General features: G+C 43.0%; 1 protein-coding gene across 1 annotated transcript in view; it reads left to right on the top strand.

Annotated features, from left to right (window-relative positions):
- si:dkey-237h12.3 (teneurin-3) overlaps nucleotides 1-26,298 on the top strand; it is a 162,025-nt gene that overhangs the window by 121,345 nt on the left and 14,382 nt on the right. The window contains exons 21-24 of the mRNA XM_024383118.2: nucleotides 11,093-11,342; nucleotides 20,840-21,072; nucleotides 22,762-22,916; nucleotides 25,337-26,211. Coding sequence (XP_024238886.1) covers nucleotides 11,093-11,342; nucleotides 20,840-21,072; nucleotides 22,762-22,916; nucleotides 25,337-26,211 — 1,513 coding nt within the window. The remainder of the gene's footprint in view (nucleotides 1-11,092; nucleotides 11,343-20,839; nucleotides 21,073-22,761; nucleotides 22,917-25,336; nucleotides 26,212-26,298) is intronic.

Here is a 26,298-nt window from a genome sequence, read left to right on the forward strand (position 1 = left end):
GTATTCACACCTCGTGTTGGTGGAATAATGTTTTTCTAACTTTTACAAATTAATTAAAAATGAAAAGCTGAAATGTCTTGAGTAAAAAAAGATTCAATCCCTTTGTTATGAAAAGCATAGATATGTTCAGGATTAAAAATGTGCTTAACAAGTCGCATAATAAGTTGCATGGACTCACTCTGTGTGCAATAGTAGTGTTTACCATGATTTTTGAATGACTACCTCAAATCTGTACCCCACACATGCATTTATCTGTAAGGTCCCTCAGTCAAGCAGTGAATTTCAAAATTTCTAATTCAACCACAAAGACCCGGGTGGTTTTCCAATGCGTCAAAGTAGGGCGCCTTTTGGTATATGTGTAAAAAAACAAAAAACAGACAAGTTCTTCAGCTTGCAAGCCACCCCCTTTTTCCTTCAAACATAATGATGGTCATTATGACAAAACAGTTATATTTTTGTTTCAGCAGAGCAGAGGACATTTATCCAAAAAGTACAATCTTTGTCCCCATGTGCAGCTGCAAACCGTAGTCTGGCTTTTTTATGACGGTTATGGAGCAGTAGCTTCTTCCTTGCTGAGCGGCCTTTCAGGTTATGTTGATATTGGACTTGTTTTACTGTGGATATAGATAATGTTGTACCCGTTTCCTACAGCATCTTCACAGGGTTCTTTGCTGTTGTTCTGGGATTGAATTGCACTTTTCGCACCAAAGTACGTTCATCTCTAGGAGACAGAATGTGTCTCCTTCCTCAGCGTTCTGACGGCTGCGTGGTCCGATGGTGTTTGTACTTGCGTACTATTGTTTGTACAGACGAACATGGTACCTTCAGGCGTTTGAAAATTGCTCCCGAGGATGAACCAGAATTTTATTTCTGATGTCTTGGCTGATTTCTTTAGATTTTTAAAATGAGTTTTAATGACTCCAACCTAAGTGTATGTAAACTTCCAACTACAACTGTATATATCTTCTTTTTTTTCATTTTGCAGACACTCTTATCCAGAGAGACTTACAGTAGTCTGTGGGTACCCCTTGGGTATCAAACACACAACCGTGGTGTTGCAAGCACCATGCTCTACCAACTGAGCTACATGGGTATCAATGTACAAACATCTGCTCAATATGCAGTAGTTCTGGTAGCAAAAACCCCTCAGCTATTATACAAAACTGGGTTCCCTTAACAGATTATTGCTCACAGAATTCTTCAGGAAATGTTTTATAGAACTAGTGTACAGAAGTCAATCTGCGTCTTTTGTGTTTACCCCAAGATGCTATGTGTTTTCCTGGATGTTCGTTAAACATAAAAAAATAACTGATATTTAGCTGAACCAAATCTGTCAAAAACATCTAGCACACAAAGTTTTGCAAAGAGCGTTGAAAAAGAACATTGAGAACTGTTCCAGCTTGACTGCTGCCAGAGCATTGTGTTTCATCCCACCTGTCTCAGGGTAAAGCTAGCTCGTCTCAAAGCCTTCACACAGCAGCGCCAGCGCACAGTGGGGGGGATCGCTGTCTCTAGATGTGAAGCTTCATGATCAACAGATGTGTAGATGCGATATGCATTTCATCTTCGGCATATGATATGCAAATACGTATTGTGTCCTGCATTAGCTTGGGTATCAATGTGCATTTGTCTGGATGTATTATGTTTATTAGGGATGAGGTAGCATTGTTTTGGCAGATTTGTGTAGTTTGATATTGATTACATGAATGACTGAAATGAAGGACACATGCAGATACAGATGGTGTCTTACTTGTCTTTACTATCAGGACTCCAAAAAGGGTTCAGTTTCCTTTTCTTTCTTTCTAACCTTTCAAATATGTTAAGAAATTTGCTTTAATGAGGAAAGGTGAAAAATATTTAACTTTTCATTTCACAATCCCGTTAGTTTCACCCACAGATAGTATGTCAAGTGGGTGAAATAATTGACGGTTTCCCAGTCAACAGACCCTTAGATGTCAGAGGCACAACATGCCATGTCATGATGGCATTACAGTGAAAAGTGTGTACCTTATGTAATTGTGTATGCCTTTTACAATGTATTAATATTTTAATATACTGTATCTTGTCGGCCTTGTTTGTAGGCATGAGATATTTCACATAGTCATGCGGATTAGTTTTGTATTTGCATTTGTATTTATTAAGAATCCCCATTATCTGCTGCCAAGGCAGCATCTACTCTTCCTGGGGTCCAGCAGCATTTTTATTTGATTTATTTCACCTTTATTTAACCAGGTAGGCTAGTTGAGAACAAGTTCTCATTTACAACTGCGACCTGGAGGCAGTTATATTAAGGCAGTTATATACAGTTTAAAATATTACATGACATTACATAACAATTTACCCAATACATTTATTGTGTTCCCTCAAGCCACTACTCCACTATCACATATTTACAATACAACATCCATGTGTACGTGTGTGTAGAATGCGTGTCTTATCATGCGTGTGTGTCTATGCCTATGTGTGTTTCTTCACAGTCCCCGCTGTTCCATAAGATGTATTTTTTTCTGTTTTTTAAAATCTGATTCTACTGCTTGTATCAGTTACCTGATGTGGAGTAGAGCTCAATGTAGCCATGGCTCTATGTAGTACTCTGCAGCTCCCATAGTCTGTTCTTGGGGCTTGTGAAGAGACCTTTGGTGGGATGTCTTGTGGGGTATACATGGGTGTCCGAGCTGTGTGCTAGTAGTTTAAACAGACACCTCGGTACATTCAGCATGTCAACACTTCTTACAAAAACAAGTAGTGATGAACTCAATCTTTCCTCCACTTTGAGCAATGAGATATTTACATGCATATAATTAATGTTAGCTCTCCATGTACATTGAAGGGCCAGCGGTGCTGCCCTGTTCTGAGCTAAATTGTAATTTTCCGAGGTCCCTCTTTGTGGCACTTGACCACACGACTGAACAGTCCAGTTGATACAAAACTATAGCCTGTACGTATGTAGTGTTATTAAAAAGGCAGAGCAGCGCTTTATTATGGACAGACTTCTCCCCATATTAGCTGCTGTTGTATCACTATGTTTTGACCATGACAGTTTACAATCCAGGGTTACTCCAAGCAGTTTAGTCACCTCAATTTGCTCAATTGACACATTATTTATTACAAGATTTAGTTGAGGTTTAGGGTTTAGTGAATGATTTGTCTCAACTATTTAGGACTACATTTTTCCTTGCCACCCATTCTGAAACTAACTGCAGCTCTTTGTTAATTGTTGCAGTGATTTCACTTGTTATTGTAGCTGACATGTATAGTGTTGAGTCATCCGCATACATAGACACACTGGCTTTAGTCAAGGCCAGTGGCATGTCATTAGTAAAAATAAAAAATAAAACAATTCAAGGGGCCTAGACAGCTGCCCTAGGGAATTCCTGATTCTACCTGGATTAAGTTGGAGAAGCATCCACTAAAGAACACGGATGTGTTCTGTTAGACAGTTAAGTCTTTATCCATAATATAGCATGATATAGCATCAGCAGACTGTGATCGAAAATGTCAAAAGTCACACTGATGTCTAACAAAACAGATCCCACAATGTTTTCATCATAAATTTCTCTCAGCTAATCATCAGTCATTTGTGTAAGTGCCATGCTTGTTGTCCTTTCCTATAAACATGCTGAAAGTTTGTTGTCAATTTGTTTACAGTAAAATAGCATTGTATCTGGTCAAACACCATTTTCTTCAAAAGTTTACTAAGGGTTGGTAACAGGCTGATTGGTCGGCTATTTGAGCCAGTAAAGCCAGGGGGCTTTACTATTCTTGGGTAGTAGAATTAGTTTTGCTTCCCTCCAGGCCTGAGGGCACACACGTTCTAGCAGGCTTAGATTGAAGGTATAACAAATAGGAGTGGCAATATCATCTGCTATTAGCCTCAGTAATTTTCCACCCAAGTTGTCAGACCCTGGTGGCTTGCCATTGTTGGTTGTTCACTTCTTTCACACTCACTTCACGGATTTCAGAGTTAGAATGCTTGTCTTTCATAACTTGATAAGTTATATTTGTATGTGTGGTGTCAGCGTTTGTTTCTGTCATGCCCAAGTTTGCTAATCTTCCCAATGAAAAAAATTATTAAAGTAGCTTGTGATCTGATTCAATGAATGATGAAGCTTAGTTTGCCTTTTTGCCCAAAATGTAATTATTTATGTAATTTATCTATGTTCCATAGTGTAGTTTCTTCTTCTTTTTATTCAGTTTAGTCACATGATTTCTCAATTTGCAATATGTTTCTGAATCTGTTGTGCAGCCAGACTTATTTTCCATTCCTTTTGTTACGGTTTTCTTCCGTCGAAGGAGAGTCGGACCAAAATGCAGCGTGGTAATTTTCATACATGTTTAATAATGATGAAAAACGAACAATACAAAAACAACAAACGGAATGTGAAAACCTATACAGCCTATCTGGTGACAACAAACACAGAGACAGGAACAATCACCCACAAAACACTCAAAGAATATGGCTGCCTAAATATGGTTCCCAATCATAGACAACGATAATCATCTGCCTCTAATTGAGAACCAATTCAGACAGCCATAGACTACGCTAGAAAACCCCACTAAGCCACAATCCCAAAAACCTACGAAAAACGCCAATACATAAACACACCACAAAATAAACCCATGTCACACCCTGGCCTGAACAAATAAATAAAGAAAACACAAAATACTAAGACCAGGGCGTGACAGAACCCCCCCCCCCCAAGGTGCGGACTCCCGGCCGCACACCTAAACCCATAGGGGAGGGTCCGGGTGGGCGTCTGTCCACGGTGGCGGCTCCGGCTCAGGACGTGGACCCCACTCCAACCAAGTCTTAGTCCCCTTGTAACGAGTCCTTTGATTGGCGACCCTTGCCGCCGACCTTGTCCTAGTAAACCTCACCACGGACCCCACTGGACTGAGGGGAAGCTCGGGACTGAGGGGTAGCTCGGGACTGAGGGGTAGCTCGGGACTGAGGGGTAGCTCGGGACTGAGGGGAAGCTCAGCACTGAGGGGAAGCCCAGTACTGAGAGGAAGCCCAGTACTGAGAGGAAGCCTAGTACCGAGAGGAAGCCCAGTACTGAGAGGAAGCTCAGGCAGGTAGTTGGCTCTGGCAGATCCTGGCTGGCTGGTGGTTCCGGCAGATCCTGGCTGACTGGCGGATCCTGGCTGAATGGCGTATCCTGGCTGAATGGCGGATTCTGGCTGAATGGCGGATCTGGAAGATCCTGGTCGACTGGCGGATCCAGGCTGACTGGCAGATCTGGAAGATCCTGGCTGACTGGCGGATCTGGAAGATCATGGCTGACTGGCGGATCCTGGCTGACTGGCAGCTCTGGCTGCTCCATGCAGACTGGCAGCTCTGGCTGCTCCATGCAGACTGGCAGCTCTGGCTGCTCCATGCAGACTGGCAGCTCTGGCTGCTCCATGCAGACTGGCAGCTCTGGCTGCTCCATGCAGACTGGCAGCTCTGGCTGTTCCATGCAGACTGGCAGCTCTGGCTGCTCCATGCAGACTGGCAGCTCTGGCTGCTCCATGCAGACTGGCAGCTCTGGCTGCTCCATGCAGACTGGCAGCTCTGGCTGCTCCATGCAGACTGGCAACTCTGGCTGCGCTGAACAGGCAGGAGACTCCGGCAGCGCTGGAGAGGAGGAAGGCTCTCACAGCGCTAAACAGGCGGGAGACTCCGGCAGCGCTGGAGAGGAGGAAGGCTCTGACAGCGCTAGACAGGCGGGAGACTCCGGCAGCGCTGGAGAGGAGGAAGGCTCTGACAGCGCTAGACAGGCGGGAGACTCCGGCAGCGCTGGAGAGGAGGAAGGTTCTGGCAGCGCTGAACAGGCGAGGCACACTGAAGGCCTGGTGCGTGGTGCTGGCACTGGTGGTACTGGGCCGAGAACACGCACAGGAAGCCTGGTGCGGGGAGCTGCCACCGGAGGACTGGTGTGTGAAGGTGGCACAGGATGGACCGGACCGTGAAGGTGTACTGGAGAGCCTGAGAGCAGGGCTGGCACAGGACGTGCAAGGCTAGGTAGGTACACAGGAGGCCTAGTGCGTAAGGCTGGCACAATCTTCACCAGCCGACTAACATGCACCTCAGGACGTGTATGGAGCGCTGACCCAGGTGCCATCAAATCCCCGACACGCTCCGTCGGACGAATATCGTACCTAAAGCACCAAACTAGCAACTCCCTCATAACTCTCTCCTCCACTTTCCCCATTAACTCCTTCACAGTCTCTGCTTCACTCACCTCCAACACCGGCTCTGGTTCTGGTCTCCTCCTTGGCTCCTCACGATTAACAGGGGGAGTTGGCTCAGGTCTGAACCCTGACTCTGCCACACTCTCCCTGAGCCCCCCCCCCAATACATTTTTGGGGCTGACTCTCGGGCTTCCATCCGCGTCGCCGTGATGCCTCCTCATACCAGCGCCTCTCCGCTTTCGCCGCGAAGCGGCGATATTCTCCAGGCTGTGCCCAGGGTCCTTTTCCGTCCAATATCTCCTCCCAAGTCCAGAAATCCTGTGATCGCTGCTCCTCACGATAAACAGGGGGAGTTGGCTCAGGTCTGAACCCTGACTCTGCCACACTCTCCCTGAGCCCCCACCCAAGAAATTTTTGGGGCTGACTCGGAATGTGAAAACCTATACAGCCTATCTGGTGACAACAAACACAGAGACAGGAACAATCACCCACGAAACACTCAAAGAATATGGCTGCCTAAATATGGTTCCCAATCAGAGACAACAATAATCACCTGCCTCTAATTGAGAACCAATTCAGACAGCCATAGACTATGCTAGAAAACCCCACTAAGCCACAATCCCAAAACCTACGAAAAACCCCAATACATAAACACACCACAAAATAAACCCATGTCACACCCTGGCCTGACCAAATAAAGAAAGAAAACACAAAATACTAAGACCAGGGCGTGACACCTTTTGCCTCATCCTTCTCAACCATACACTTTTTCAAATCTTCATCAATTCACAATGATTTAAAAGTTTTTACAGAAAGTTTCTTAATGAGTGCATGCTTATTAGTAACTGGAATAAGCAATTTCATAAATGTGTCATGTGCAGTGTCTGGTTGCAGGTTGAGGCCCTTAACAAATTCAGTCTGATAAATAAATATCACAACTGTATTTTCACAACTAGCAATGTATTACCTCCCTAATGCTGTACATTTCATATTCTTTGATAAAACATGCAAGTTGTGCTCCGCTATAGTCACACTCCTGACGAAGCTACATTGTATGGTATCAGTCATTCTCCTGGTGACTCCAGATGTAGCTATATAGTATCAGTTCTTCTCCTCCTGGTGACTCCAGACAGCTATATAGTATCAGTCCTTCTCCTCCTGGTGACTCCAGACGTAGCTATATAGTTTCAGTCCTTCTCCTCCTGGTGACTCCAGACATAGCTATTTAGTATCAGTCCTTCTCCTCCTGGTGACTCCAGACGTAGCTATATAGTATCAGTCCTTCTCCTCCTGGTGACTCCAGACATAGCTATATAGTATCAGCCCTTCTCCTCCTGGTGACTCCAGAAATAGCTACAGTTGATGTCGGAAGTTTATATACACTTAGGTTGGAGTCATTAACTTGTTTTTCAACCACTCCACAAATGTATTGTTAACAAACTATAGTTTTGGCAAGTCAGTTAAACATCTACTTTGTGCATGACACAAGTAATTGTTCCAACAATTGTTTACAGACAGATTATATCACTTATAATTCACTGTATAACAATTCCAGTAGGTCAGAAATGTACATACACTAAGTTGACTGTGCCTTTAAACAGCTTGGAAAATTTAAAAAAAATGATGTCATGGCTTTAGAAGCTTCTGCTAGGCAAATTGACATCATTTGAGTCAATTGGAGATGTACCTGTGGATGTATTTCAAGGCCTACCTTCAAACTCAGTGCCTCTTTGCTTGACATCATGGGAAAATCAAAAGAAATCAGCCAAGACCCCAGAAAACAATTGTAGACCTCCACAAGTCTGGGTCATCCTTGGGAGCAATTTCCAAACACCTGAAGATACCACGTTCATCTGTACAAACAATAGTACGCAGCCGTCATACCGCTCATGAAGGAGATGCTTTCTGTCTCCTTGAGATGAACGTACTTTGGTGCGAAAAGTGCAATTCAATCCCAGAACAACAGCAAAAGACCTTGTGAAGATGCTGGAGGAAACGGGTACAAAAGTATATTTATCCACAGTAAAACGAGTCCTATATCGACATAACCAGCAAGGAAAAAGCCACTGCTCCAAAACTGCCATAAAAAAGCCAGACTACGGTTTGCAGCTGCACATGGGGACAAAGATTGTACTTTTTGAAGAAATGTCCTCTGGTCTGCTGAAACAAAAATAGAACTGTTTGGCCATAATGACCATCCTTATGTTTGGAGGAAAATGGTGAAGACTTGCAAGCCGAAGAACTCCATCCCAACCGTGACGCAAGGGGGTGGCAGCATCATGTTGTGGGGGTGCTTTGCTGTAGGAGGGACTGGTGCACTTCACAAAATCGTTGGCACCATGAGGCAGGAAAATTATGTGGATATATTGAAGCAAAATCTCAAGACATCAGTCAGGAAGTTAAAGCTTGGTCGCAAATGGGTCTTCCAAATGGACAATGACCCCAAGCATACTTCCAAAGTTGTGGCAAAATGGCTTAAGGACAACCAAGTCAAGGTATTGGAGTGGCCATCACAAAGCCCTTACCTCAAACCTATCAAACATTTGTCGGCAGAACTAAAAAAGTGTGTGCGAGCAATGAGGCCTAACTGGTGATCCTAACTGACCTAAGACAGGGAACTTTTACTCAGATTAAATGTCAGGAATTGTGAAAAACTGAGTTTAAATGTGTTTGGCTAAGGTGTATGTAAACTTCCGACTTCAATTGTATGTGGTATGAATCCTTCTCCTCCTGATGAATCCAGACATAGCTATATAGTATCAGTTCTTCTCTTTCCTTGTGACTCCAGACATAGCTATATAGTATCAGTTATTCTCTTTCCTTGTGACTCCAGACATAGCTATATAGTATCAGTTCTTCTCTTTCCTGGTGACTCCAGACATAGCTATATAGTATCAGTTCTTCTCTTTCCTTGTGACTCCAGACATAGCTATATAGTATCAGTTCTTCTCTTTCCTGGTGACTCCAGACATAGCTATATAGTATCAGTTCTTCTCTTTCCTGGTGACTCCAGACATATCTATATAGTATCAGTTCTTCTCTTTCCTGGTGACTCCAGACATATCTATATAGTATCAGTCCTTCTCCTGGAGACTCCAGACATAGCTATATAGTATCAGTTCATCTCTTTCCTGGTGACTACAAACATAGCTATATAGTATCAGTCCTTCTCCTCCTGGTGACTGTCTCCATTTTCCCCTTGCCTTCCCTGTCTGAGGAGTCTACTGTGATCTAGTTAAGAGTGTTCCTCTCCTCCTCTGGCGAGGACTCTTAAGTCTTTCTCTCGCTCTTCTCTGGGGCCTGTCTAACTAGATAAGGCCTGTGCTGTAGCTATGCTCCCTCTACACCTCTTCCCCCCTTCTCCCTCCCTCCTTCCCTCCATCTCTGCTGCAAAGTGGCTACATGCCCTCTGTTAAAGCAAGGCTGTTGAGCCCTACAAACATGTTCAGATGTTCAGTGGCCTTAGCCTGGGTACAGTGACAGTATTGTAGCTCTGTCAGACAGATTCTGTCAGAGAGAGAGGAACTGTAAAGTGGGTGGGACCGTTAATGTGTGTGCTAGATAGAAGGTGGGTAAAATGTATGTGCGTATTTTATTAATTACATTAGACTTTCTAATGGCTTATGGGAAGACATATCTGTGATTGAAGTGACTGTGATATGTGGTTGTCCTACCTAGCTATCTTTAGATGAATACAGTAACATGGATGCTCTGAATAAGGGCGTCTGCTAAATGACTCAAATGTAAACATGTAAGTGTAAATGTAGGGTGCTGGGGGCAGGCTGCCAAATTTACCTAATCATTAAATTAATATTTTTAGAAAATATTTAATCTTACTTTTTAGTAAGGTGTGATGTTTCAAGCTTTTTATACTGTACTCTGTATTGGATATGTAAAAAAGATACTCTCATTGGGACTTGGTGTAATTAGGGTAAATTCAGCATTATGATAGTGAAGGTAATGTGTGACATCTTGTGCTGGTTATTCCATAATTACTTGGTTATTACTTTGGAATAGGGCTATCGGGAATACTTGCTTTCGAGTCAGCCCTCGTTCAACGTTAGATCACTCACATAGGATGTAGCTGAGCAGACAGATGGATCGCAGTGCAATTAAATCCCCAAGGTCATCCGTTTGATGGCGTCACACACAATGCCGTCCCTCGTACCCATTAATCTTTGTTAGCCGCACATTTGTAATGCTCTCTGTTACAAAGAAACGGAGCAGTGGGATTGTCTTGCCAGCGGTCTCCCTAGAGAAAGTCTTCATTTCAGTTCCCCCCCTTTTAATTAATCAATGAAAGGGACTAATCGGAGAGGGACAAACATACATTGAGATGTGCGGGGGTAATGTCAAGGGAACCGGCGGTGCTACACCGGGCGTTCAGTGCTGCCATCGATCTGGTAATGAGGAAGAGAGAGTGTCGGAATTCAAACGCGTTGCCAGGGTGTGAATAATTAAGTGCTCCCAGTATGCAATTCACCACTTTGATGTTTTTTCTTCTTTTTTTCTTTTGAAGTCTACTCCACCATATCCCTCCCCCCGAAAAAAAAAGAAGTTATATTTTCCCCTCGATCAAATATTTATCTGTAATGACTGATGAAGTTCATTTGAAGTTCCGTTACTTTTGCAAGGTATATTGTCTGCTGCGTTTGTCTAACCCTCCTCGCCATGACGTGGAGTACTGGGAGGAAATGGAAAAGGGTCCTGATTGATGAGTTTATGAATCCCACGAAACAGGTTCCTTACAAAAATTATGAGACATCGAAATATGCACATAGGTAGTCACTCTACCTATGTAAAGTTGTAAACAGCATATAACAAATTATTATAACAATTATTATAATTAGCACAGCTCAAAGTCATCATTCTCATCAATTACATAGAAACTATTCTCTATATTTTTCCTGTTTTTCAGGCATCCTCTACAAAGGCAGCGGTGAGAACCAGTTCATCTCGCTGCAGCCTCCCGTCATCTCTACAGTGATGGGGAACGGTCGGCGCCGCAGCATCTCGTGCCCCAGCTGCAATGGGCAGGCCCTGGGCAACAAGTTGCTGGCGCCAGTGGCCCTGGCGTGGGGCATCGACGGCAGCCTCTACGTGGGCGATTTCAACTACATCAGACGCATCTACCCATCGGGCAACGTCACCAGCGTCATGGAGCTCAGGCTAGTTCAGGTTCTGCATGGAATCATAATGGTGGTGCACGGTTGTTTTGTGCTGGCCCTTTGTCCCTTTAGCTCAGATATTGAGGCTTTGCATGGCTCTGTAATAGTGCACAACCTCTGACCTATTGGTTTAGACCTTTTGACCCTCGAATTAGAGATTGATTCTTTATTTCTTCTGAGGTAATAGTGCAAGGAGGTGGTGTTTAAGACAAAGTGGGTTGCATGGATGTGAAACTCACCCATAGCATGTTGGCTGGAGTACATACAAAGCAGCATGCTGCTCACAGAGTGACAGACTAGTCTCTGTTGGCAAAGATGGTTGGCTTTGAGCAGCATGTGTTGTTGTGTAGAAGGTTGTGAGTTCAAGCCCCACTGGAGGCAGATCAAAATGGTTAAATGTTACATGATCTTGAAAGGGTGGACATCTGATGTGTACAGTGGCTTGCGAAAGTATTCACCCCTCCCCCCTTGGCATTTTTCCTATTTTGTTGCCTTACATCCTGGAATTAAAATGGCTTTTTTGTGGGTTTGTATAATTTGATTAACACTACATGCCTACCACTTTGAAGATGCAAAATATTTTTTATTGTAAACAAGCAAGAAATAAGACAAAAAAACTCCAAACTTGAGCGTTCATAACTATTCAACCACCCAAAGTCAATACTTTGTAGACACCTTTTGCAGCTATTACAGCTGCAAGTCTCTTGGGGTATGTCTCTATAAGCTTGGCACATCTAGCCAGTGGGATTCTTCAAGGAAAAACTGCTCCAGCTCCTTCAAGTTGGATGGGTTCCGCTGGTGTACAGCAATCTTCAAGTCATACCACAGATTCTCAATTGGATTGAGGTCTGGGCTTTGACAAGGCCATTCCAAGAGATTTAAAGGTTTCCCCATAAACCACTCGAGTGTTGCTTTAGCAGTATGCTTAGGATCATTGTCCTGCTGGAAGGTGAACCTCCGTCCCAATCTCAAATCTCTGGAAGACTGAAACAGGTTTTCCTCAAGAATTTCCCTGTATTTAGCACCATCCATCATTCCTTCAATCTGACCAGTTTCCCAGTCCATGCTGCTGAAAAACCTCTCCACTGCATGATGCTGCCACCACCATGCTTCACTGTGGGAATGGTGTTCTCAGGGTGATGAGATGTGTTGGGTTTGCGCCAGACATAGCGTTTATCTTGATGGCCAAAAAGCTCAATTTTAGTCTCACCTGCCAGAGTACCTTCTTCCATATGTTTGTGGAGTCTCCCACATGCCTTTTGGTGAACACTTTAAGCAATGGCTTTTTTCTGTAAAGCCCAGCTCTGTGGAGTGTACGGCTTAAAGTGGTCCTATGGACAGATTCTCCAATCTCCGCTATGGAGCTTGGCAGCTCCTACAGGGTTATCTTTCGTCTCTTTGTTGCCCTTCTGATTAATGCCCTCCTTGCCTGGTCCTTGAGTTTTGTTGGGCGGCCCTCTCTTGGCAGGTTTGTTGTGGTGCCATATTCTTTCAATTTTTTAATAATGGATTTAATGGTGCTCTGTGGGATGTTCAAAGTTAAGGATATTTTTTTATAACCCAACCCTGATCAGTACTTCTCCACAACTTTGTCCCTGACCTGTTTGGAGAGCTCCTTGGTCTTCATGGGGCTGCTTGCTTGGTGGTGCCCCTTGCTTAGTGGTGTTGCAGACTATGGGGCCTTTCAGAACAGGTGTATATATTCTGAGATCATGTGACAGATCATGTGACACGTAGATTGCACACAGGTGGACTTTATTTAACTAATTATGTGGCTTCTGAAGGTAATTGGTTGCACCAGATCTTATTTAGGGGGTTCATAGCAAAGGGGGTGAATACATATGCACACACCACTTTTCCGTTGTTTTTAAAAAATTTCACTTCACCAACTTGGACTATTTTGTGTATGTCTATTACATGAAATCCAAATAAAAATCTATTCAAATTACAAGTTGTAATGCAACAAAATAGGTAAAATGCCAAGGGGGATGAATACTTTTGCAAGGCACTGTAGTGGTGTTATTTGAACTGTGATTCAGTGGTTTTCAGAGACTATCTTCACAATGCACAGGGTGGTCAGACACCTTTTAGAGTACTTGCACAGTATCAAATGTGATGGAATGGGAAAAAGGACAGATTTACTATTTACAGTGCATTCTGAAAGTATTCAGTCCCCTTGACTTTTTCCACATTTTGTTAAGTTACAGCCTTATTCTAAAATTGCTTAAACAGAAATGTTTGCTTATGTAAATACCTTATTTACATAAGTAGTCAGACCTTTGCTATGACACTCAGGTGCATCCTGTTTCCATGATTTGGAAAGGCACACACCTGTCTATATATGATCCCACAGTTGACAGTGCATGTCAGAGCAAATACCAAGCCATCAGGTTGAAGGAATTGTCCATAGAGCTCTGAGACAGGATGGTGTCAAAGCCCAGATCTGGGGAAGGTTACCAAAACATTTCTGAAGCATTGAAGGTCCCCAAGAACACAGTGGCCACCTTCATTCTTAATTGGAAGAAGTTTGGAACTGCCAAGACTCTTCTTAGAGCTGGCCGCCTGGCAAAACTGAGCAATCGGGGTAGGAGGGCTTTGGTCAGGGAGGTGACCAAGAACCCAGTAGTCACTCTAACAGAACTCCAGAGTTCCACTGTGGAGATGGGAGAACCTTCCAGAAGGACAACCGTCTCTGCAGCACTTCACCAATCAGGCCTTTATGGTAGAGTGGCCAGACGGAAGTCACTCTTCAGTAAAAGGCATATGACAGCCCACTTTGCCAAAAGGCACCTAAAGAACTCTCAGACCATGAAACAAGATTCTCTGGTCTGATGAAAACAAGATTGAACTCTTTGGCCTGAATGCCAAGCATCACATCTGGAGGAAACCATGCACCGACCCTACGGTGAAGAATTGGTGGTGGCAGCATCATGCTGTGGGGATGTTTTTCAAGAGCGGGGACTGGGAGATTATTCAGGGCCAAGGGAAAGATGAACGGAGCAAAGTACAGAGAGAACCTTGAACCTCCAGGGCGTTCAGGACCTCAGACTGGGGTGACGATTCACCTTCCAATAGGACAACGACCCTAAGCACACAGCCAAGACAACGCAGGAGTGGCTTTGGGACAAGTCTCTGAATGTCCTTGAGTGGCCCAGCCAGAGCCCGGACTTGAATCCGATCGAACATCTCTGGAGTGACCTGTAAATGGCTGTGCAGCGATGCTCCCCATCCAACCTGACAGAGCTTGAGAGGATCTGCAGAGAAGAATGGGAGAAACTCCCCCAAATACACGTGTGCCAAGCTTGTAGTCATACCCAGTAAGACTCAAGGTTGTAATCACTGCCAAAGGTGCTTCAACAAAGTACTGAGTAAAGGGTCTGAATACTTATTTAAACATGATATTTAAGTTCTCTTTTTAAGAAATTTGCAAAAAAATCTAAAAACCCATTTTTGCTTTGTCATTATGGGAAATTGTGTGTAGATTGACGAGGGTGGAAACAATTTAATCAATTGTAGAATAATGCTGTAACGTAACACAATGTGAAAAAATTCAAGGGGTCTGAATACTTTCCGAATGCACCATAATGTGGAATCTATACTATATCCTTTACAATTAGAGAAAGACTCCATGTCTTTTGCCATGTAATTGAGATGATTTAGGCTGATTTGCCAAGTTGGCCTCAATCACCAATAAGCTTCATTTTGCCAATTGGCAGACTCCGAAACAGCAGATGTTGATTAGAATGAAAGCTGTTTTACAGCCAGGGCTACTTACAACAAAGCTTATGAAATCTGTCTACCAAGAGGCTACAGTTGATGTGTCTATCTCTTACAATCAATTTGATGACCCTGGCCCACATATTGCAAACAACAGTGATTGCACTTCAGTCTTCAGTATAGAAGACATCCCCACAAATCACACAACATTCACAACCGCCTTGCCTGTTCATCATGTTTCAATACATTCTCTTATAGGTGCATGGAGAACGTTAAGCCAACATGATTGAATTGCTCGATATAAGAAATTGTTGTCTTTTCTTTCATTAATGTGATGACAATTATTTTATGAAATCAATTAACTACATTTAATAATTACGCAATTCAATTAATCATATAACAATTAATTAAGTAGTAATCTTGGGGCACCATGGAAAAAGTGTATTTAACGAGTTACTTTTTTCCGAATGAACTCTTAAAGATATAAAGATCTCTTACATTTCAGTCATCAGTCAGTGATTAAATTAATTGTTACCTTCTATCAGTCTCTTTCTGAATGTCGCAAAACTCTTGGATATCTGCACGAAACCTAGCATAAATGATGAATCAGCGATATACAAATTGGCTTAATTATTTATTTACTAACTAAATAATCACACAGAATTACATAAACACACAAACAGGATAACTTACACATTGATTACTACACAATGAAAAGTCCTTAGTGGACTAACCCGATATGATGGCTTGGTAGACAATGGAAAGGGGTGGGGACAGATAAAGTGCCGGAAAGACAGAATGGACCAACTACATACAGTTGATAACTATGCTCATGGAAATGCTAATAGTTTGCACACGAACGGCCGCTCATTCGAAAATAATTGCAATGTACATATTTACACTTGTATGTCTTGTCGTCTCTCTCTGTTGAAATTGCCCGTTCCATTTTCTTTGGAGAGTAATTCATTAGAAGTCTCTGGTTGTGTTCCGTCAGACGTACCAATGGTCATTTGATAGGGAAATGTTCAATGTCTTTCTCACGTCTTCGATTGAGTTTCTTAGACTATTTTACATATACAGCTGCAGACTGTGAATGTGAAGTCTTTAGTTTTGTAGATTTCTTAACCATTTGTAACGTATTCAGCTGGCGCTGCACGTAACTAGTCTTTAGGGTGGTAGCCATTTAAATTGCAACCATTTCAACATGTAGCTACAGCTCCATGCTCCCAAAAGGGCAAGTCATGACAAACTGTATAATGCATGTATTTACAGGTCACTGACAAATAAAGGAAATAGAGCTTCAATGCCCCTTGGCATAGATTCTATAAGTGTCTGGAGGGATGTGACACCATTCTTCCACAGGCAATTCCATAATTTGGTGTTTTGTTGATGGTGGTGGAAAACGCTGTCTCGGGCACCGTGCCAGAATCTCCCATAACTGTTCAAATGGGTTGAGATCTGGTGACTGAGACGGCCATGGCTAATGGTTTACATTGTTTTCATGCTCATCAAACCATTCAGTGACCACTCGTGCCCTGCGGAGGGGCGGTATTGTCATCCTATGTGGGCATAGCCATGGTAGACAAAATAATATCCTTCCCACCATTTTTATACATGGCTGAGGATTGCTTAATTTAAGGCTGCAATCCCGTTAACGGGATCGATATGACAACAGCCAGTGAAAGTGCAGGGCGGCAAATTCAAAACAACAGAAATCTCATAATTAAAATTCCTCAAACATACTGTTTTTCAAACATACCATTTTATACCGTTTTAAAGGTAATCTTGTCGTTAATCCCACCACAGTGTCCGATTTCAAATAGGCTTTACAGCGAAAGCACCACAAACGATTATGTTAGGTCACCACCAACTCACAGAAAAATTCAGCCATTTTTCCAGCCAAAGAGAGGAGTCACAAAAAGCACAAATATTGATATAATTAATCACTAACTTTTGATGATCTTCACCAGATGACACTCATAGGACTTCATGTAACACAATACATGTATGTTTTGTTTGATAAAATTCATATTTATATTTTAAAAATCTCAGTATACATTGGCACGTTACATTCCCTAGTTCCAAAAAGATCCGGTGAAATTGCAGAGAGCCACATCATTTTTTCAGAAATACTCATTATAAATGTCGATAAATACAATTGTTAGACATGGAAATATAGATATACAGTGGGGCAAAAAAGTATTTAGTCAGCCACCAATTGTGCACGTTCTCCCACTTAAAAAGATGAGAGAGGCCTGTAATTTTCATCATAGGTACACTTCAACTATGACAGACAAAATGAGAAAAAAAATCCAGAAAATCACATTGTAGGATTTTTAATGAATTTACAAATTATGGTGGAAAATAAGTATTTGGTCACCTACAAACAAGCAGGATTTCTGGCTCTCACAGACCTGTAACTTCTTCTTTAAGAGGCTCCTCTGTCCTTCACTCGTTACCTGTATTAATGGTACCTGTTTGAACTTGTTATCAGTATAAAAGACACCTGTCCACAACCTCAAACAGTCACACTCCAAACTCCACTATGGCCAAGACCAAAGAGCTGTCAAAGGACACCAGAAACAAAATTGTAGACCTGCACCAGGCTGGAAAGACTGAATATGCAATAGGTAAGCAGCTTGGTTTGAAGAAATCAACTGTGGGAGCAATTATTAGGAAATGGAAAACATACAAGACCACTGATAATCTCCCTCGATCTGGGGCTCCACGCAAGATCTCACCCCGTGGGGTCAAAATGATCACAAGAACGGTGAGCAAAAATCCCAGAACCACACGGGGGGACCCAGTGAATGACCTGCAGAGAGCTGGGACCAAAGTAACAAAGCCTACCATCAGTAACACACTACGCCGCCGGACTCAAATCCTGCAGTGCCAGATGTGTCCCCCTGCTTAAGCCAGTACATGTCCAGGCCCGTCTGAAGTTTGCTAGAGAGCATTTGGATGATCCAGAAGAAGATTGGGAGAATGTCATATGGTCAGATGAAACCAAAATAGAACTTTTTGGTAAAAACTCAACTCGTCGTGTTTGGAGGACAAAGAATGCTGAGGTGCATCCAAAGAACACCATACCTACTGTGAAGCATGGTGCTGGAAACTTCATGCTTTGGGGTTGTTTTTCTGCAAAGGGACCAGGACGACTGATCCGTGTAAAGGAAAGAATGAATGGGGCCATGTATCGTGAGATTTTGAGTGAAAACCTCCTTCCATCAGCAAGGGCATTGAAGATGAAACGTGGCTGGGTCTTTCAGCATGACAATGATCCCAAACACACCGCCCGGGCAACGAAGGAGTGGCTTCGTAAGAAGCATTTCAAGGTCCTGGAGTGGCCTAGCCAGTCTCCAGATCTCAACCCCATAGAATTCTTTTGGAGGGAGTTGAAAGTCTGTGTTGGCCAGCAACAGCCCCAAAACATCACTGCTCTAGAGGAGATCTGCATGGAGGAATGGGCCAAAATACCAGCAAGTGTGTGAAAACCTTGTGAAGACTTCCAGAAAACCTTTGACCTCTGTCATTGCCCACAAAGGGTATATAACAAAGTATTGAGATAAACTTTTGTTATTGACCAAATACTTATTTTCCACCATAATTTGCAAATAAATTCATAAAAAATCCTACAATGTGATTTTCTGGATTTTTTTCTTCTCATTTTGTCTGTCATAGTTGAAGTGTACCTATGATGAAAATTACAGGCCTCTCTCATCTTTTTAAGTGGGAGAACTTGCACAATTGGTGGCTGACTAAATACTTTTTTGCCCCACTGTACCTGATCTAAGTGATTGATAGTTGGTATTCAGCAGTCATAAAAGTATTCCTTATTTACTTTGAAGAACTTCTAAAATAGTGATTTTGTCAGACAGTATAGGCAGCAGCTCTATAGAGATGATGACTTGGAATAAAATAATAGTCATCAAATAAAACAAATGTAATATACACATAAACTGAAATATTTTAGTATAATAATATTAGTAAATATTAAAGTAAAGCAATGTAAATAAATGATGCTTAATAAATGATAAGCGGTAATGTCAGACACTACCATTATTGGATTTGAATTAATTGTGAGAATGCATTAAACACAACAGTGTTGCTACGGCATTTAATGTTTAAAAAAATAATAATTGAAATTGAAAACGGTTGTCCTTGTTTAAATAATCGAACCGAAACTGATTTGACCTCAAAAAGAATGAATCGCTCAGCACTATTGGTGATTTGAATGGAGAAAAAAGCAGTGGTGTATTGGCCCAATGCATTCCCTTGTGGGGGAGTTTTTTATATTGTCCCCTCTGTGAGTTATGGGTGTAGGGTTTAACTCTACAGCATATATTCTCCCCTCGGAGAGTTATGGGTGCAGGGTTTAACTCCAAGACATAGTCACTCCTCCTTTTTCCCCTTCTCCTTTCTGCACAACAAATCTTCATTGTCTGCTCCTTTTTTATGGTGTTTTTCTTAGACCTTTAAGTCACACACTTTTACGGTCTCTCTTTGTCTTTCTCTTCTCTGCTTCCTTCCTTTCTTCCCGCCCTAAGAAATAAAGATTTTAGACACAGGTAGGTGTATGATGGTGCTATTCTGTCACTGTCTTTCTGTGTGTTAAGAATGAATGTATTTTTTATGAACATATGTTTATGGTAAATTGATAAGCCATTAAGGCATCATTTAATCATCTGGGTTGGCTCATAAAGGTGTCCAGTTTTATAACCACACTCTCTAATGTAACATGACTTTTTTTCACTGTGTTTAATGCATTCTCACATTTATTTTAACACACTCACATTATTCCATTCATAAGTGTCAAAGGCTTACAGTATTGACTAATGTACCATTAAACATAAGAACACTTACTGGGGCTATCTTCATAGCCAGACAGTTAAACAAGTTCTAACCACATTCAACAGCTTATGTTTCAGGCTTATCATTGGCCTCCGAGCACACAGATGAGTTGTGTCTTCCTCAGTTGGAAAGAGTTGACCTTTTGATATGTCAATGTGCAATGTGTCATTTAGTCATGTAAGAGGATTATGGGTAACTGGCTTAAAACATTTTTTATGTAATTGCCTTTGACAAAAGATAAAAATTCAACAGTCAATACTACTATACTTGCTGTATGTTGGTGGCATATAGCGCCCTACATAGAAAATGATTCATTCTGTTCTTACATTGGATGATTTTTTCATAATAGCAGCAAGCCTTGAAGACATCTCTCCTAACTCATTCTGAAGGAGCCCGACACATTTTGAGGCATTTAAAATGAATGCAAATGAGCATAACCTGACGAAATGCCATTCAGTTGTTGACTGTCATTAACATAAACACTTCATTCTATATTTACTACAGGCTTCCCTGTGCAGGGGAGTGATGACGGTTAAAATAATCTGACACACTTGATGTTGTCGCTGCCGCTTTGTCATACTCAAACCCACTCCAGTCATATCCTGTTAAATTCTCTGACTCTTTTCCTTGACTATCAAACCTATTCCCCACCCGTTTGTTATGCAAAAATACTCACAAGCTTAATTGGGCATTCACAATGACAAAGTCACAAACAGATACAGAGGCTCCTTTTTCTGGGGTCATTATCATTCTCAATGTCAAATGATCTTTCTGTTATTTAGGAAAAACACCTTTAAATTCAACAAGGAAAACATGTAAAGCGTTGATTATTTTTGGATTGTTCATAAAAACAACTTTTAAACAAGTTTATTTTGAGATTGTTCATATTGCAGCAATCACAGTAACCACCATTATTTCCTCAATCCTAGTAACAACCCTGCTCACCGCTATTACCTGGCCACCGACCCAGTGACTGGGCAGCTGTATGTGTCCGATACCAACTCGCGGAGGATCTACCGGCCCAAGGTCCTGACGGGGATCAAGGAACTGCAGAGTAACGCGGAGGTGGTGGCAGGGACCGGGGAGCACTGTCTGCCCTTTGACGAGACCCACTGTGGGGATGGGGGCAAGGCCACGGAGGCCCTGCTCACTGGGCCAAAAGGTAGGACCTGAGCCAACATTAGTCTGTTCCCTCCAGGGTTTGCCAATTCCGCTCCTGGAAAACTCCTGGGTGTAAAGGCTGCAGGCTTTTGTTCCAGCCCTGCAGTAAAACATTTGATTAGAACACAATTAGCTGAATTGGATGTGCTACCGCAGGGCTGAAATTGAATCCTGCAAAGCTTTCAAAAGATTGGTGATTCACAGCACAAAATATGTTTTAGAAGTAATGTGTTATCCCTTTTCACCAGGTCAGAAAATGTTTACACAAGGGTAACTGGCAGTAAATGTAAAATGCACATAAAATCAGTAGTGGATTCAGACGTGTCAGGTGAACTATTGTGTCCTCACCTTTGGTCTAATAATTTCCTCATAATCTCCAATGTTCTCTTTCAATTGCTACCATGGTCATGCATATGCTTTTTAAATTTTAAATTTGGCCCTATCCATATAGGCCAATTTCCACGAGCATAAGGGGTTAAGAAGTCATGGATTATTAGTTTGTCTGGTGTGTGCCAGTCTTTAAAGTCCCCCCTAATGGCCCAGTTTAGACTGCATTTAAAAGAGTGGGTTTGACTGAAGGGAGTCTGGGAGGGAGTGACTCTAACTATGAAATGGGAGGAGGTAGAGGCTGGGGGAAAGATGGCAGATGGCTAGGGTTTTCTTTTCCAGACGTTTGCTGAAATATGCTCAAATGTGACACTTTTCATCTGTCTGAATTTCCCCTCCGACTCCCAGAATGCATTGGTGGTCCCTCAGCTCTTTAATGTTTCAGTAGCCAGGCAATCTTTGTGCAGACCTACATGTAGCCACAGGTCAAACCAAAGCACTCACCTATAAAAATAAATCATAAAAAAATAAACTGATTTAGAAGCTATTAAATCTGATAAAGGCAGAATATATACCAATTCCTCACCTATTGTGATCTACTTTTCTCACCCTGTTGAGTTTAAAAACCAACCACAGTGTGTTTACACCAGCGTTTTATAGCGCTTATTGAAAAAATAAATGGAAATATACGAGAGGTTTAATTGAAATCCTATAGGCACCGCTCTCTGTTAGGAGCCCACAATAACATGATGAGATGTGAAGTGTGCCATGGTTGCTAATGTATTTTCCCTGTGTGGGACAAATTACTACGGCAAGCACTCTCTCTTCGCACAGAAAGTTGGAACCCTCAGCCGACACTCAATCAGTTGAGCAATTTTGCCCACCATTGTAACCATGGCAACTGCCTGTCGTTCACCCGTTTCGTCTAAAATTGGCCCTAGCCGTCATTTCCCCCCGCCCACCCATTTCACAGATAGAGTGAAGAGGGTTGATGATTGTTGGGTGTTGGAGCTGCAATTTAAGGGAAAAAAAGTCACGCTCATTGACACTGTACCTATGAGTTCTGTTTTTAGAGGTGGGATATGGCGGGATGCGCGGTGCCAGGCACACATACAGTAGAGATACAGCCTTTCCCACTTCACCCTCAGAAATTATTCAATAGCAGGAAAGCAGGCGGTTGAATTATTGAAGGGTGTGCTTTTTGCAGTGACCTGAATAATGGGAAGCCAAACTCGACACATGTATCCGTCGTGTTCTGTCCACAGAGTCATGGAGGCAGAAAGAACTTGACATTTCCCACATCTGACACATCTATCATCTGCCTTTCTTTTATTCCCCCCCTTCCCCCCTTTTGTCTTGACAGGTATCGCTGTGGACAAGAATGGACTGATATATTTTGTGGACGGCACCACGATCCGGAGAGTTGACCAAAGCGGCATCATATCCACACTCCTGGGCTCCAATGACCTCACGTCGGCACGCCCCCTGACCTGTGACATCAGCATGGACATCAATCAGGTGACTGTCAGATTACCAGTCAGGTCTCCCTCAAGCCTGTTCGGTCCTCAAGTCAGTTCCCATAGGGCTCACATCACAGCGCCACCTTGTGGTTCTCTTCCTGCCCATCTATGAGTCACTGAGTCTGGAGTGTTACATAATGTCAATCTCTTTAGGATTCTGAGATCACAAATATATATTTTTTTATCAAGGGCATGCCAATTTGACCAATCATCTCACTATTACCGCATAAAACCATCAAATCTCTGCAATATTAGCGCATTAAACTGTCTGATTACCACACTACAAAAAGAAGGTTAGCATAAAATGGTTCAATCAAGCCATTTTTGTGACAATTTGGACAAAATCATTGCATATTGCCATGCAAAATGTAAAATATGCTGCAGTAAAATCAAACAATTATGACCGCAGCGAACCCCCAAAACTGCCATGAAATCATGATAATGGAAGTACTTACACAGTTAAATAATACACCTTTGGGCAAGGTTATCTCAGGGGAAGAAAATACATTAGAAGGCATTGTATTGTGGTTTAAGGACCTCTATCTTTCAAGTTGCTGAAGCTTATTTTTGGGTATCTAGAAAAGTGTTTCCCAATCTGTTCCTTAAGGACCCTCAGGACTGCATATTGTTATTGCACTACACTAGCACGTCTGACTCATATAAGTCAAATAACCACCAAGCCCTTGATTAGTTTAATCAGGTGTAATCGAAGTTCATGTAGTCAGCAACTGATTTTTCCTACCAAACAACATTTCAGCATTTCAACAATTTTCCACAGATGCAAAGGAACGTGTCTCCAAAAATCTTCCCTTAACAGTTGATAATGGTGCATGAAGAAGGCAATAAGTTACCTCCTCATGAACATAGTGCCCTGTCAGGAGGCAATAAGTTACCTCCTCATAAACATAGTGCCCTGTCAGGAGGCAATAAGTTACCTCCTCATAAACATAGTGCCCTGTCAGGAGGCAATAAGTTACCTCCTCATAAACATAGTGCCCTGTCCTAAGTTACCTCCTCATAAACAGTGCCCTGTCAGGAGGCAATAAGTTACCTCCTCATAAACATAGTGCCCTGTCAGGAGGCAATAAGTTACCTCCTCATAAACATAGTGCCCTGTCAGGAGGCAATAAGTTACCTCCTCATAAACATAGTGCCCTGTCAGGAGGCAATAAGTTACCTCCTCATGAACATAGTGCCCTGTCAGGAGGCAATAAGTTACCTCTCTGAACATAAACATAGTGCCCTGTCAGGAGGCAATAAGTTACCTCCTCATAAACATAGTGCCCTGTCAGGAGGCAATAAGTTACCTCCTCATAAACATAGTGCCCTGTCAGGAGGCAATAAGTTACCTCCTCATGAACATAGTGCCCTGTCAGGAGGCAATAAGTTACCTCCTCATAAACATAGTGCCCTGTCAGGAGGCAATAAGTTACCTCCTCATAAACATAGTGCCCTGTCAGGAGGCAATAAGTTACCTCCTCATGAACATAGTGCCCTGTCAGGAGGCAATAAGTTACCTCCTCATGAACATAGTGCCCTGTCAGGAGGCAATAAGTTACCTCCTCATGAACATAGTGCCCTGTCAGGAGATAATAAGTTACCTCCTCATGAACATAGTGCCCTGTCAGGAGGCAATAAGTTACCTCCTCATGAGGCTAAAACATTAACTCAATATAACGTTGTCTATCCTCTCAAACATCTCCACTCTATCCCCTTCCATTACATACAGTCTCTGACATGGTGCAAATGAATAATGAAGAAAATAAAACTAAGAAAGCTTTTATCAAATTAAAATGGAATGGCGGGCCTCCATTACACACCATATATTTAGGGTCTCTGGAGGGGACGTTTCAGGAGTGGATTGGAGTCGAGAGTCAAACTCAACTTGGATTGGAGTCCCATACCTCTGTCCTTTACATCAAGGGGACATGCCAGAGAGCATTTCCATTTGTCTTATCGGAACCCTAATGGAGGCATGAAACCATCAGGCGGATTGGCCTGCATAGGACTAAACATGTCATCTTAAGTTAATTAAGACACTTCAATGTTACAACCCAACACAGATATCCTTTTGGCTAGACTGTAGCATCCCAAGGCATATTGTCCCCCATAAGAAGGCAGACTGGTAGGCTGGCATGCATGGCACAGCAGGCACAGAGACAGCCTTAAGGGCAAAATGCCTTGTTATGAATCACTGTCTGGAAAGGAAGATTAAGGATGTGTTTTCACACAGTTTTTGACAATGCTGATGTCACACTGAAATATTTCAGAGATTGTAGACATTTCTAATGGGACAAGGTTGCCAATGTCACATTGGTGATGTGTAGATGGAGAAGATCACAGTAATTTGGGTTGACAGTCACGTTTTAATGCCATGTCTCTGTGAAGTGGTGCCTATAACAATGTCCCAATCTGCAGGTGCTCCTGGAGTGGCCTACCGACCTAGCGGTCAGCCCCATGGATAACTCCCTGTACGTCCTGGACAACAATGTGGTCCTACGAATCACTGAGAACGGGCAGGTCAGCATTGCAGCAGGCCGGCCCATTCACTGCCCTTTGGCCGGAATGGACCGTGGAGGTCAAAGGGCAGCACTGACGCCCCTGGAGTCTGCCATTGCCATCGCCGTGTCCTACCACGGCGCCATCTTCATCGCCGAAACTGATGAGCGGAAGCTGAGCCGAATCCGAACTGTATCCATCGATGGTGAAATAACCCATCTGGTGGGGTCGCCGTCCGACTGCGACTGTAAGAACGATGTTAACTGCGATTGTTACCAGACGGGTGATGGCTACGCCAAAGACGCCCGTCTCAACGCACCGTCCTCTCTTGTCGTGGCACCCGATGGCACCCTGTATATGGCAGACCTGGGCAACATCCGCATCCGGGCGGTCGGTAGGAACGGGCCTGCGTTGACCTCCAATGCCAACACCTTCGAGGTGGCGTCGCCGGACGCCCAGGAAGTGTACGTCTTTGACACCAATGGTACCCACCAACACACCGCCAGCCTCATGACGGGTGACTTGAAGTATACCTTCAGCTACAGCACGGAGAACGACGTAACCGCCATGACCGATAGCAACGGAAACACCCTGAGAATCCGCCGCGACCCTAACCGCATGCCTGTGCGCATAGTCGCCCCTGACAACCAGGTAATCTGGCTGACCATGGGGACCAACGGTGGGCTGAAGACCTTGATGGCTCAAGGCCAGGAACTGGTGCTGCTCACCTACCATGGTAACACTGGCCTGCTGGCTACCAAGACCTCTGAAATCGGCTGGACCACATTCTACGAGTGAGTATACAGAAGTAAGAGGGTCTGATTCCTGGAATGGCTGAATAGACCTTCACTTTTTGGGGTGATGAGAGTCTGACTAGATAA

The sequence above is a fragment of the Oncorhynchus tshawytscha genome, linkage group LG21, assembly GCF_018296145.1.
Source record: "Oncorhynchus tshawytscha isolate Ot180627B linkage group LG21, Otsh_v2.0, whole genome shotgun sequence".
NCBI lineage: Eukaryota > Metazoa > Chordata > Actinopteri > Salmoniformes > Salmonidae > Oncorhynchus > Oncorhynchus tshawytscha.